This window comes from Camelus ferus, chromosome 13 (assembly GCF_009834535.1).
Source record: "Camelus ferus isolate YT-003-E chromosome 13, BCGSAC_Cfer_1.0, whole genome shotgun sequence".
NCBI lineage: Eukaryota > Metazoa > Chordata > Mammalia > Artiodactyla > Camelidae > Camelus > Camelus ferus.
The window spans coordinates 36,728,150-36,744,011 of NC_045708.1; the positions used below are offsets into that span (position 1 = coordinate 36,728,150).

The window sequence follows — 15,862 nt, forward strand, 5'->3', positions numbered from 1 at the left end:
TCTGGTCACTCGGTCTTTGTACTTAATGTTCCCTCTGATTAGAATAGTCTTACTCCTACATCCTGCATCTCCCCTCCTCCACCACACTCTATCTAATAGCTGCTCCCATTTCTTCAGATGCCCAGTTCAGTCATCACTTCTGCAGAAAAGCCTTCACTGACCTCTCTAACCAGGTTAATTCTCTTTCTTATGTACTCACACAGTAGCAGGTAGCTTTCCTTGGTAACACTTTCCACAGTTGTAATTTTTCATTTTCTTGTGATTATTTTATTAATGTCTGTCTTCTTTACTAGTGTTTAAGCTCCATGAGAGCAGTGACAGTTCCTTGAGTGTAGTGGCTGTGCTTTTTTTCGCCAACCACTATATATACAACACCTAGCATAATGCCTGGCACGTAGGATTTGTTAAGTGAATTGAATTCAATAAATGAATGAATTCTAGTTGTTAATACCACATTAAGTAACATAATATGATTTCTTGAATTAATTTGAAAAATTTCAGTATCTCTGAAAGAAGAAATGTCATTCAGCATTAATTTTTAAATTACTAAGTTTAGAATTATTATTAGAAGCGACATCCTTTTATACCTAACTATCTATCTGTCTTTGATCAGCTGGGTTTCACTAGCTGCTTTGTTGTTTCTAACCTCTCAAAATTGTTTGTGGTTGCATGCAAAAAGATCACAGGTACTCTTCCTTTGTGAGTCATTAATTTCAGTTCAGTTGCCTCCCACTTTCTTTTGCCAAAGATATTATTAAATATAAAATTGGCCAATAAGTTTCACTTCATTTAATTTTCTTTACATTAATTAATTAATTAAAGACAAATCTATGAAAAGACTAATTGACATTAAAGGCGATTGATTATCTCACAACCAGAGAGAAGGTTATGAAAAACTCGTGATTAATCTTCAAAATGGAAATATTAACTCCACGAAGTAGCTTAACTTACATTCTGTGAATAAAAGGTATAATGAAATCAGTAACATATGAAAAGTTGATTTGCACTTTTGAAAATAAATGTGTAGTAATATATTTGTTCTGATTTTTAAACTTTTATGTAGAACTATTGGAAACAAAATAATTTTAATTGTTTTATAATTGTTTTTATAATGTGATTCATGTTTAATATTATTCTTTACGAAATATTTTTCAGAGAAATATTTCAGAATTCCAATTATAAAGTAAATAATGGGAGATGCAGGCCAGGACCATCAAAGGCAAAGATTAAATCTCATTCTCCGTGTGTTTTTATTTCTCGAAATTTTCATACTGGAAGATTCCAGTTACAGGTAGAGTATAATATTTTATAGTAGTCTTTTCAAATAATTTCTTTTGACATCATGTCATTAGCATTGTTGTCTTTAAACTGATAAGAGTATCCACTGTTATTTTTAAATTTGAGGGATAACAACATGGAGCTAAATTTAAATTACTCAAACTAGTTAGAGTTTCTATAGTAGGAAACTGAAAAATTAAATGAAAATATCTCCTTCTACAGTTGATTCTGTCTCTAGCTTAAGAATCTATATTCCCCATATTGGAATTGTTATAGGGATGAAAATAAATGGCATTCAAAAAAAAAAAAAAGCAAAATTGCTAGGTCTATCAGAAGAAAGGGATTTAGAGATAAGAAGATCCTCAGATAACCAAATAATCTAACCAAACCAATTAATTGAAATTAAATACAATTTTACAAGGATTAATTAAGAGTTCATTACATTCTAAGTTCTGGGCCCTCCCTATTGAGGATGGTAAGTCCTAGTGTAGTACAAGTGTTAAGAGGCAGATACATAATTAACTTTCTGTTATATGGTGTTTTATGGACAAAATAAAACAAGGGAGAGACCATAGAAATTTAAAACTATGATATAGCAAAGCAATGTATTAGTAATTTTACTTGTGTTTGGACTCCATGTATACTATATTCTGCCCTTTTTGTGCTGTTATGTTTCTGAGATTCATCTTGGTTGGTGCATATACCCATCATTCGTTATTTTTTATTGTTTTATGGTACTCCATTGTATGAATATATCAGATTTTATGTTATGGACAGGTTGATTTCAGTTGTTTTTTAACAAGATTCCATAGGGAATGTACCTGACAGTAGAATCGCTGACTCATGGCTTTTGTGCATGAGTCACAAAACCAATGTTCAATATTATTAGATAATTTCAAATTATTTTCCAAAGTTGCTCTATTAATATACATTTCCTTAAGGCATTTATATTAGCATTTATTATAGGAAATTTTTTATACTTATGCTTTTATGGTATGATTTTTAAGTAAATAATTTTGGAATGATTTTCAATTTATAGGAAAGTTGCAAAGGTGATATAGTATAGAGTTCTCTTGTACTTTTTACCCATTTTCCCTCAGTATTAAAAATCTTGTTACCATGATACATCTGTCAAAACTGAGAAACCAACATCAGTCCATCACTATTAACCAAACTCCAGACTTTATTTGGGTTTCACCAGTTTTTACATGAATTTACTTTTGCTCCTTCAAGACCTAATGCAGGATACGACATTGCATTCATCTCTAATTTCTTCTGCTCTGTGACTGTATCTCTGTCTTTCCTTGTTTGACCTGAGCTTTACGGTTTTGAGGAATACTTTTGTTAAAATATTCCTCAATTTGGATTTATCTGATGTTTTTCTCATTATTATACTGAAGTTATGGATTTGGGGGAATACCACTGAAGTGAAACTGATATGATTTTTAAAATATATTATTTTTTTGAACAGCAATATAACATTTTTTATTGATTTATAATCATTTTACAATGTTGTGACAAATTCCAGTGTAGAGCACAATTTTTCAGTTATACATGAACATATATATATTCATTGTCACATCTTTTTCTCTGTGTGCTACCATAAAATATATTATTGATGTATAATTAACTGCAATAGAATACAGAATCTTAGATGTTCCACTCAATAAATACTGACAATTGTATATACATTTAAACAACACCCAAAACAAGATATAGAATATTTTTATCTCCTGAAAAACTTCCCTCATGGCCCCTTTCAGTCAATTGCTCTCACCATCCCAGGTAAGTACTTTCTGATTTCTGTCAACAAAGGCTAGTTTTTATCTGTTCCAGACTTCATACAAATGGAATCATGTAATACGTTATCTTTTATATATGACTTCTTTCGTTTAATACAAGTTTTGGGAGTTCACCCATGTCACTGCATGTATTGCAACTTTGTTTTTTCTAACTAGTATTCTACTGTATGAATATATAATATATTTTTGTATTCTCTTGTTGATGGACGTTTGAATTCTCTTCAGTTTTTGACTAGTATGACGAAGGCTGCTCTAAATATTTATGTACTTTTAGAAAACGTATATTTTCATTTTTCTCGGAAAAATACCCTACCATGGAATTGGTGGGGCTTGGATAGACAGATGTGTATCTTTATAAGAAACTACCAAACAAGTTTCTGAAATGGTTGTAACTTATTTCACTCCCATCAGCGGTTGAGTGTTCCAGTTTCTCTACATCCTTGCCCACATTTGGTGTGATTAGTGTTTTTTATTTTAGCCATTTTAATGGGTGTGAAATTACATTTCAATATGTTTTAATTTACATTTTTCTGATAACTAAAGATGTTGATCATCTTTTCATATGTTCATTGGTTAGTTGCATATTTTTTTGTGTGACCTGCCTGTTAAAGTTTTGCTCTTTTTTTAAGTTGAGTTATTGGTTTTGTTTTGTTTGTTTTTTAAATTAATGACTTGTAGGAGTTCTTAATACAATTTGGATACCAGTTTATTGTAAGATACATATGTTGTGAATACTTTTTCAGATTTTGGCTTGTTTGTTCATTGTTATTATGGTATCAGTTGATAGTAGAAAGTTTTAATGTTGATAAAGACCAATCTGTGATTTTTTTCTTTTAAGAGAAATTTGTATTCTAGCAAATATTTATCTTTCTAAGTTTACAAAGATATTCTATATTTTCTTTTGTATTTGCTTTGTAGTTTTGGGTTTTATGTTTAGGTTTATGAGGAAAAGATCAAGTTTATCTTTTTCCATGATGATATCCAGTTGTTCCAGACAATTTTGTTAAAAAGATTTTCTTTCCCCATTGAACTAGTTGCTTTGAATGAAAATCAATCTACTGTATATGTGTTGGTTTATTTGTTGAACTCTATATTCTTTTTAGTGAGCTATTTATCCTTAAATAATACTATACTATCTTGGTTACAATAGCTCTAGTAGTCATGGAATCAAGTTTTGTAAGTTTTTCTCCAACTTTTTCTTCTTTGTTAAAGAATATTTTGGCTTCTAGTTGCTTTGTTTTTCCATATAATTTAAAAAGCAGCTTGTTCAGTTCTTCAAAAAGGTTTGCTTGAATTTTTTATTGTACTGGCATTGAATCTATAAAACAATTTAGGGAGAATGGGTATCTTAACATTGATTCTTCCAATCTATGAGAATAATATTACTCTACTTTCATTGAGTCTCTTTAAATTTATAAATTTTATTTATTCAGGTCTTGTTTTACATTAGTTCACGGTTTTCAGTATAGAAGTCCTTCATATTTTTTTAGATTTATTTATAGGTAGTTTATGCTATGGTGAATAGTATTAATGAAGATTTTTTATTTCCCAATTGTTTGCTCTTAATAAATACAAATACAATTGATTTATCTTATTCTGAATTGTAGATCAACAAGTTACCAAAATATCATAAAGATGTCCTATATACCCATCACCTACTTCCCCCAGTAATGACATCTTACATAAGTATACTCTATGAAAAGTATGCTTTATATTTTAAGTATGCATTATCAAAACCAGGAAATTTAGACTACAGACCTTACTCAAAATTTATCAGTTTTTGCATGTACTTACTTTTTGTTGTCTTTGTATATAATTCTGTGACATTTTATCATATGTATAGATTTGTATAACCACCACCACAATCAACATATAGAATTGTTCCATCCCTGTAAAGGAACTCCCTCATGCCACCTTAATAGTCACTCTCCCTTTCCCTAACCTTTGGCAACCACTGATCTCTTCTCCATCTCTATAATTTCATCGTTTCCAGAATGTTATATAAATGGAATCATATAGTATGTAGCCCTTTGAGATTGGCTTTTCTTCACTTAAAATAATACCCTTAAGATCCCTCTAAATCATTGCATGTATCAATAATTATTTTTCCTTTTTTATTGCTGAACACTATAACATTGTACCATAGTTTCTTTAACCATTTACCCATTGAGGAATATTTAGGTTGTTTCCAGTTAGGAGCTAATACAAAATAAGGATGCTATGAACATTTGTGTACAACTTTCCTATAAACATTAGTTTTAATTTCTCTAGAATACTTGCCCAAGAATGCAGTTGCTGGATCATGTGGTAAGTATGTTTAATATTCAAAGAAACTACCAAGTTGATTTCCAGATTATGCCATATTTCCAGACTGTACCCACCAGTAATGTATAAGAGAATCTGATTGGTACTTACCAGTATTTTAAATTTTAGCCGTTTAAAACATGTGCAGTGATTTTAATTTGCATTTCTTTAATGCAACAGCTCAACAGTCCAACAGATGTTGAACAGCTTTTCATATTTTCATTTGTCATCCTTATATCTTCTCTGGTGAAGTGTCTGTTCCAGCCTTTTGTACATATTCTAATCGGATTATCTTTCTGTTGAATTTAGAGATTTCTTTGTATATTCTGGATACAAGTTTTTTGTCAGATATGTAATTTACGAATATTTTCTCCCATTTGTGACTTGTATTTTCATCCTCTTAATAGGGAATTTTGCAAAGCATAAGGTTTTAATTTCAGTTAAGTCCAATTTATCCATTTTTCCTTTTTGGATCATGCTTTTAGTGTCATGTTCAAGAACTCTTAGTCTAACCCTAGGTCACAAGGATTTGCTTCTATGTTCTCTTCTAAAAGTTTCATAGTTTTAGGTTGCTTTGTTTTATATATAACAGCTTTATTGAGATACAATTCACACCTCATACAATTTGCCCTTTTAAAGTCTGTAGTTCAGTGGTTTTTAGATATTCACAGAGTTGTAGAAGCATCTTTGCAATCAATTTAGAATACTTTTATCACCTCAAAAAGAAATCCCACATCCTTAGCAATCACTGCCCCTCCATTTTGTCCCAACCCTCCTAGGCCTAGACAACTACCAATCTACCTTCTATATCTATAGATTTGCCTCTTCTAGACATTTCTTATAAAAAGAAGTATACAATATATCATCTCTTGTATCTGCCTTCTTTCATTTAGCATAGTGTTTTCAAGCCCCATACGTGTTATTACATATATCAATATTTTATTCTTTTTCACGGCTGAAGAATATTCCATTGTATGAATATGTCACATTTTGCTTTTCCATTTATCAGTTGAAGGACATTTGAGTTGTTCCCACTTCTTGACTATTATGAATAATGCTGATGTGAACATTCGTAAGTTTTTGTCAAGATGTATGTTTTCATTTCTCTTGGATATATACCTAAGAGTGGAAATGCTATGTCACATGGTAACTCTATGTTTACTATTTGAAGAACTGCTACACTGTTTTCCAAAGTGCCTGCATGGTTTTATATCCCCACAGACAGTGTATGAAGTTTGTAATTTGTCATACCCTTGTTAACACTTGTTACTATCTGTCTTTTTTTATTCTGGTTATCCTAATGGGCATCAAGTGGTATCTCATCATGGTTTTGATTTGTATTTCCTTAAAGGCTAATGTTACAGAAAAAACATTTTGTGTGCTTATTGGATATGTCTGTCTTCTTTAGAGAAATATATATTCAGAGACTGTACTTTTTTTTTTTTACTTGGGTTATTTGTCTTTTAATTGTTGAGTTGTAAGTGTTCTTCATATATTGTAGATACAAGTCCTATATCAGATATATGATCTGTAAAAAGTTTCTCTCATTATATAGGTTGTATTTTCACTTTCTTATGGTGTTGTTTGAAGGACAAAAATTTTTTATTTTCATAAGTCCAGTTTATCCATTTTTTTCTTTTGTTTCTTGTACCAGTGTTGTCATATCTAAAATCATTCCCTAATCTAAGATCGTAAAGATTTATACCTATGTTTTCTTCAAAGAGTTTAATAGTTTAACTCTTATATCCAAGTGTTTGATCCATTTTGAGTTTTTTATATATATAGTGTGAGGTATGGGTCCAGCCTCACTTATTTGCATGTATATGTCTAATTGTACCAGTTCCATTTGTTGAAAAGACTATTCTTTTCCCATCAAGTTGTCTTAGCAGTCTTGTCAAAAATTGACTGACTATAAATATGAGCATTTATTTCTGAAATCTTAGTTCTGTTCCAATAATCTGTGTATCTGTCCTTATACCAGTACCACACTGTCTTAATTACTGTAGCTCTGTAGTAAGTTTTGATAGCAGTAAGTTCTCCAAATTTGTTCTTCTTTTTCAAGATTATTTTGGTTATTATAGTTTTAAATTTTATATTTCTATCTTTGATCCATTTTAGTTAATTTTTATATAAGGTGTGAGGTTTAAATAAAAGTTTATTTTGGGAGGTTTTTGATATTTAATTGTTCTAGCACTATCTATTGAAAAGACTATCCTCTTCCATTGAGTTACTTTTGCAACTTTTGTCAAAAATCTGTTGGGCGTATATGTGTGAGTCTGTTTCTGGATTCTCTATCTGTATCATTGACCTATGTGTCCATCTCTACCAATACCACACTCTAGCTGTATAGTAAATTATAAAGTTGAGCAGTATGATTTCTCTAATTTCATTCTTCCTTGTCAACATTGTCTTAGGTGTTCTTGATTTGTTTTTGTTTTTTTTTTTTTGCCCGTTCATATAAATTTTAAGGTAAACTTATCTCTAACTAGAGAAAATCTTGTTGAGATAATGATGGGAATTACGCTTAGTTTATAGATTAATTTGGAGTCAATTAACATCTTTTCTACAATTGACCTGTGTTCTGTGACCTGTATAAATAAATTTGTTTATTACTTCTAGTAGGGTTTTTTTTGAGACCCCAAAGGGTTTTCTTCATATGCAATCATGCCATCTGTAAACATACATCAGTTTTAGATGACTGGATAAAGAAGATGTGGTGTATATATATATATATATATATATATATATATATATATATATATATATATATATATATATTACTCAATTGTAGGGAAAAAATGAAATAGTGCCATTTGCAGCAACATAGATGGACCTAGAGATTATCATATTCAGTGAAGTAAGTCAGACAGAGAACAACAAATAACATATAATATCACTTATATGTGGAATCTAAAAAAAGATACAAATTTTATTTATAAACCAAAAATAGACTCACAGACATAGAGAACAAACTATGGTTACCAAAGGGGAAAGGGTGAGTGAGGAATAAATTAGGAGTCTGGAATTAACAGATACACATTACTTTATATAAAATAGATAAACAACAAAGACCTACTGTGTAGCACAGGGAACTACATTCAATTTCTTGTAATAATATATAGTGGAAAGAAACTGAAAAAAAAGTATGTATGTATGTATATGTATGTGTATGTATAACTGAATTGCTTTGGTGTACACCTGAAACTAACATTGTAAATCAACCGTACTTCAATAAAAAACAAAATTTAAAAAAATCAGTTTTACTTCTTTTCCAAATCTTTACACTTTTATTTTATTTTCTCATCTTTTGCATTGGGTAGGATCTCCACTATAATGATGAATAGAAGTGTTGAGAGCAGATATCTTTTATATATTCTGATCTTAGAGATCATACATTCAGCTCTTCACCATCAAGTAGACTAGCGATAAGAGTTTTGTAGAAACATATTGTCAGGTCAAGGAAATTTCCTTCTATTCCTGATTTACTGAGAAGTTTGTTTTGTCATGAAGGGTTGCTGAATTTTGCCAAAGGCTTTTTATGCATCTTTTGAAGTTGGTCACATGGATTTTCTGTTTTATTTTGTTGATATTTTCATTTAATTTTAATTGTTAAGCCAATCTTATATTCCTGGAATAAATCTCACTAGATTTGATTTACTAACACATTTTAAATAATTGCAGCTGTGTTCATGAGGGGTATTATTTTGTAATTTTCTTACCTTGTAATATTTTGTTAGATTTTAATATCACATTTATTCTGGTCACAAAGCAATTGGGGAATGTTTCCTGCTCCTCTACTTTCTGAAAGTTTTTAATGTAGAATTGGCAATATTGCTTCCCTCAAACTTTTTTTCTAGAATTCACCAATGAAGTCATCTAGATCTGGAGTTATCTTCAAGAGAAAACGTTTTACTATGAATTTAACCCCTTTAATAGATACAGGACTATTTAAATATTCTATTTTGTATGTTTTAGAATTTTTTCAGTGTATTTGTCCATTTTATCTAAGTTGTTAAGTTTATTGGCATAAAGTTTTTTTGAGGGGGAGGTAATTGGTTGATCAGTTGGTTGGTTTCTGATGAAGGTGCTGAGGATTGAACCTAGGACCTCATGCACGCTAGGCATGCACTTTACTGTGAAGCTATTATACCCTCCCCACTAGCATAAGGTTTTTAAAGGTTTCTTCTTCTTATCCTTCTGAAATCTGTAGAATCTTTAGTGATGGCATTCTTTTTATTCCTGAATCTATTTCTCTTCCTTGAATCAGTCTTACCTGAAGTTTTCCATTTTATTATTCTAAAATGTTCATTCTTTTATAATATAAGCGCTTAATATTGAAATTTCCCTCTAAGCACTTCTTTTGCAGCATCCTACAATTTTTAATATGGTTTGTTTTCATAATTACTTAGTTCAAAAAATTTTAATATTTCCTTTCTTTGTCTTTCAGTGATACTGACATTTTTGAAGAATATAAGCAAGTTATTTTATAAATCATAGACTGTTCCACAGTTTGACTTTTCCTTGCGATCAGGTTCAGTTTATCGCATCTGAAGGCATACAGGGCACATCTGCTCTTCACTAGTGGTTTTACTTGATCACACAGTCAAGATGATGTCTGTTCTTCACCCACCGTATCATTCCTGTTTTTACACTTGCAATTAATCAACAATCTGTGTGGTGACACTTTGAAAACATGTAAATATCCTTCTCTTCATCAAACTCTACATCCTAGCTATATAAATTATTATTGCTTTAGCTAATCTTTACAAAACTGTAACAATATGATGATTTTCCAGTTCTGCCACTCCCATCCATATTTGTCATTTGGCTTTCTACTGTGAGAAAGCTCTCCTTCTTCCTTATTTAATTAATTTAGTATCAGTATAGACTCATGGACTTCTATTTTATTCAGCAGATTATAATCAATTACTATCATTATTTTGAAGCTCAAATTTTCCTAAATTTAACCAGTAAGCTACCCCTTCAAGATTGTCTCTCTGTCTTTTTAAGCATGTTTCCATCATTTTTTGAGTCCTTACTTACTTCTGATACTAAAGCAACATTTCTGAAAGAATATTCATTGAATTAATATCTATGTATCATAACATATTTAACTATTTCCTTTCTCTTAGAATGTTAAATTGTAGGTTTTAAAAATGCCAAACAATGTTGTGATGAACATTCTGGTAACTGAGTATTTACACAAATCCAAAATTACTTAATTTGGCATAATAGATTTCAGAAAAAATTCTACCTGTTTATATGTAGCAATGTATAAGAATGCCCATTTTTGTCATCACCTTTGTTTGAGTAGAATTTTAATCAGTCTAGGGCATTATTCTGTGGTTCCCAGACCAACAATATCAACATTGCCTGGAAGCCTATTAGAAATGCAGTCTCAGACCGTCACCCTGGACCTACTGAGTGAGGATCTGCATTTTAACAAGTTCCCCCAGGTAGTACATAGGCACATGAACGTCTGAGAAGCAATGTTCTAATATAATTTATACAGACTGAACTGGTCCTAAATCCATGCAAGGTAATTCAGGAGCCTATAATGGCATTTATATTAATAAAAGGTGAAAATAACAAAAAGAGCAAAGTAGGTTATGAAAAAAGTGTTTATGTGTTATCCTATGTTCACACACACACACACACACACACACACACACACGTATATCCCAAGCAAGCTTTTTTGGGGAACAAGACAATGCAGATCAACATAGAGTACTAAGGTTATTCCCCCAGAACACAGGAGACAGTGTTATTATCTCTCCAGCCTCATCTTCACCCACTGCATACCAAATACCCTACGCACTAGCCCATTGTTTACCTAGTGGTCTAAGGAAAAACTGAATCAGAACCACTTGTGGAGTGTGTTACTATGCATATTCCCAAACCCCACTGCCAGAAAATCTATTTTAGTAGGGTCCGAGATCAGCGTTTTAATAAGCACAACAGGTGATTTTGCTGCCCTAAGTTTGAGAACTCCTACTCCACCACACTTCCCAGAACACATCTGGAATGTTTGATTGTTTGATCAAATGTTTTGTTTGTTTCAAAAGAATAGTCACATTTTTATTAAAGCCTTTAATTAGAATTCACTTTTTTGTTGTTGTTAGTTAATAGAATGAATAAGTCTATGAATTCTACTTGCTTTTTTAGCCATCTCTAGTTATAACTAAGTGACTAAGTGAGGATGGAGAGAAATACTCCTGTTGAACTCTATTTCACCTTTTCATTCCCTATCCTGGAGACTGCCTTCTTGAACCAATTCACATTCTTTTCAGATGATACCTCAATGCTTTGCTTTCCTGTCAATATATCCTGGTAAAAAAAATTCATATCATGGAAAAGAACATGATTCTATCACAAATTGATTATGATGTTAACATGTCTTATTCTTATATAAATATATGTCAAATATATTAAAGAAATTATTTTAAAATATTCATTTAAAATTAAGTTACATTTTTTATGTAGGAGGAGCAAAGAAAAAAGGAAACAGCACATATGAAAGGTACTTTTTCTCAACTGTTTTTTAGAGAAAATTGTAATCAACTTCTAGCAATTCAAATCTGAAAGAGTCAAAAGGTTATCCTAAGTATTACCTAAATATTTTTAAAAACCATGAAAATTTAAGGGGAACATTTATTAATTAGTATGTGAATGGGTGTATATTTTTAGAAAACAAAACTTGCAATGTCATATCTTAAATCAAAACGTGAAATTTTAATTTTTGTCCCTTATTTATGCCCAAAGTTATCATCGTATCACACAGTAATGACAGAGAGTCAAAAGACATGAGTGTTTTGTTATCCTTTAGATATTGACTTAGTACCTCAAAACGTGACCCTCTTACATAATTTTAGAAATGCTGGATATAACATGTAATGAAATATTTAAAACAGCTTTTACAATTAATATTATATGTTAATATAAAAATTAATATGTAAAATGTTATAAAAGATATTTTAGTATATTGTATAAATGTGATATTTTCTAAAACTCAACATTTTAAATTTACCAACTGTGCAGCATAAATAATATAATGGGAAAAAACATGAGACTTAGGGTAACACAAATCTAGATTGAAGTCCATCTTGTATCTGATTTCGGTGAGTCATTTCTCTAAATCTCAATCTTGTCTTTTGTGAAGTGGAACTAATAACTACCTTGAAGAATAACTGAGTATAAAAGAAATGTGGAAGTATATGAACTGCTTTGTAAATTGTAGAGCACTGTAAGAATGTTAGTTGTTACTTTAATTGCTGTAAAGCTAACTCATAGACCCTGCCCACTGTAGATCAAACGTTTTGTAATCTACCTGCTTAAGGAGGCGTTTTTAAAATTTTACTTTTAATAAGATAATATTTAGCTATAAATAGTTAAGAAATTATATGCCATTTCTGATTTTAAGGGATATTCCAGAATTGAGATTTTTTAGCCTGTTTAGTGTCTTCGGTTAAAACAGATTGCTTTTATTTAGTATAGACTTTACTACTCTTCATTATCATGAAAATATTGCTGACTCCCAATTGCATATTTAATATTGTAAGGATGATGATAGCAACTCAGAATTCTCACTGTAGCATCATCCTGTTCATTGAAACCTTAAAAAGAGTTTGAATTTTAAAAAGAAACACTGTCCTTATAATTAAGATTTGGCTCATGAATATATAATACTCATAGTAAATTGAATTTTTTTTTTACAGCAATTAAAGATCACTCTAAAGATGAATTCTGCCTTGCAACAAAAAAGGTCATTTGTGACCCCTCAGAGACTAGCTTGGCAACAAATCCCAGCAGTGTTACCTTAAGCTTATCAACGTTACCATCTGATTCTTATTACAGCCAAAGTGTAGAAGTAGCTGATGACTGGTTTTCTGATGATTCTCTAGCGAAAAAGAACTCTCCAATGCCTTTTCTCGGGGAGCCTCTAATGGAAAAAATATTTTCGTACCTGTCAACCATTCCATTAGAAGAATGTACTGAAAATGTACTAAATATGACCCTGTATGATGATCAGAAAGATGACAACATTAAGGAGATATTTACACGAAGAAATACAGAGGTTGAAATACAAAACCTTCAACATAATATTGAATGACTTTTTTCTTTTGAAACTTTGTATACACTGAAATCATGTACAGTTAAAACTGAAATACCAGCTTCTGAGTCTCTTAACATGTCCATGCCAATATTGCTTTCCTTGTTCTTTATGATAGAGTGGTCCTACTTCCCTTGCCAATTATTTATAGAAACAAAATCACAGGAAGAACTAAAGCAATATCATAAGCATTAAGTTTAACTCCTTGTATCTCTCAAAGGACATAATAAACAATACAAATGTATTTCAACACACAAGAGAAATACTTTTAAGAAATATTCAGCACAAATATACTTTTAATAAAGTACTCACAGCATTTCTTTATACTTTTGACATTTTCGATTTTATTTCAATGTGGGTAGGGTTGGGCAGAATACTTCCATCACATTTTCTGAATTTTCAATACGTAAATCATCTACCATTCAAGTATTTTTCTGTCATGATTTTTGTAAGCAATATTTTACTGCTCTAGCAGGGAACCTGGAACACTGTGAAGAATCCAGAAAATAGAAAATGGTTTTCTTTGTCCTCTTATGTCTGTTTCTAAGAATGGCTCCCCAGCCCTTACCCCACTATGATGAAAATGTGAGCAGTTATGTTTATAGGCCCCTGACTCAAGCTAGATGAATCAGAATTCCTCCGTAATCTGAGAGACCCTTAGTCAGATTTCTATTTATGACTGAGGGATTTCTGACACCCACTCTGTAATTTATCTTTTTTTTTATTTCTCATAAATACTCTCTATGTAATTAGTCTCTTTTTCTTTCTTTCTTTTGAGAAAAACAATTAACTAAGTATAATATTACTGTTTGTGGTTAAATTACTCATACCAAGACCTGTGCGTATCTTCCCAAGAGAAAAATCATACCTATTACAATACATGAAATGTGACTTGTCTCAGGTAAGGTAGTAACATTATTCAGGCCTAACATTTCTGTCCTGGGGGACTATTAAAAAAGATTAGAACAGCTTGCTTTTGAAGCCTGGTCATTTCTACCTATTATACGCTGTGAGAACATCTCATGGATTGTGAGAATACCTCTTTATATCCACTCCTAAATCTAAATAAGTTGTTTCAGCTCAAGATCTGTTAAGGAGCTATAAAAAAGTGTTTTGAATTGGTTTCTGTCTCTTGGTGTTCTACCAACTTTGATCTTACTGCTTATCCCAGAGAAGAAAGTCCCCTCTAATTTTGTAAGATCCTAAAACCTCCCTAGGAATTTGAGGTTGCAGATAAGAGATTTTAGCCTCAGTCTGACTAGTCTCTGAAATAGAGGAAACAAACTGGGGAGTCATGGGCTGCCATGTCCCACCTTGTGGTTTACAAAGGGAAAAAACAGCAAATGTGTAGTGAGAGAGTAGCGAAATATTTACAAAGTGAAGAGCAGAGATGAGAGATCAGGAGAATGTGATTCCTGGTTTTCTAACAGTGCTTTATTCCCATTCCAGCCCTTCTTGAATCCCGCCTTTGGTTTGGTAAGGCACTCTTGTATCCTAATTATAAATTTCCCTTTTTGCTTAATCTAACAAGATTTGATCTCTGTTGTTGACCATCATCCATGAGGCCTGTTTTTAACTGTAGTTCTTAGCTTTGGTAAGGTGCCCTTGTAATCTTTAAATAAATTAGCCTTTTTTCATAAACTAAAGTTTCATTTCTGTTACTACAACCAAAGCACCCTAACCAAATTCTTGTCATTACAAATGACAAAATAAACATATCTTTGCATTTAAAGTAATTATTACACTATAATGATATGATTAATTGAATGTATTTCTTCAAACCTCATACATTTCCTTATTAAAATGTTCCTTTGTATTATAGTTACATACATTGTTCTCTTTGAAAAGCCTAATGAGCATATGTACATATGAAATTATACCAGTCTAAAATAATCTTCAAGATCTGTGAAGGATCTGAGATTTCACCATCCACACCAGCTGACAAGTTAACTTGCAATAGTTTCATGTCTCTTGGGTCAGTGAAAAAGGACACTTTGTTATTCATAGCAATAGCAGTAGCCAAAGTATTATCATTTCTGCATCATTTCCTGAGCCCCAGTTCCCACATGGCAGTGAGAATAGGCCCAAGTAATGCCTGCACTGTGGGTTGCACAACAGGAGTGCTGAGTTTAGGGAACGAAATAATTTATAATGGGTAGTAAGTATGCCTGCTCTTTGCATGATAGGAAGCCACAGTATATTTCAAGGCTGTTTGCTACATAAACATCGTCGAAAAGAGTTGGGCAGTCTATGTCTCTGCTCACAAGCATGAAGACATATAAGAGATCCATAATTAACATTGCCATAAGGTATTGGTTACTGTTTTTTTTTTAATCACAAATACCTGGGAACCAATTCAAATTAGCTT

General features: G+C 31.4%; 1 protein-coding gene across 1 annotated transcript in view; it reads left to right on the forward strand.

Annotated features, from left to right (window-relative positions):
* The window catches only part of C13H1orf185 (chromosome 13 C1orf185 homolog), a 38,701-nt gene extending 25,126 nt beyond the window's left edge, over positions 1-13,575 (forward strand). Inside the window, exons 4-6 of the mRNA XM_032494248.1 lie at positions 1,156-1,291; positions 11,868-11,904; positions 13,100-13,575. Coding sequence (XP_032350139.1) covers positions 1,156-1,291; positions 11,868-11,904; positions 13,100-13,494 — 568 coding nt within the window. The 3' untranslated portion in view covers positions 13,495-13,575. The remainder of the gene's footprint in view (positions 1-1,155; positions 1,292-11,867; positions 11,905-13,099) is intronic.
* Positions 13,576-15,862: the final 2,287 nt, after the last annotated feature.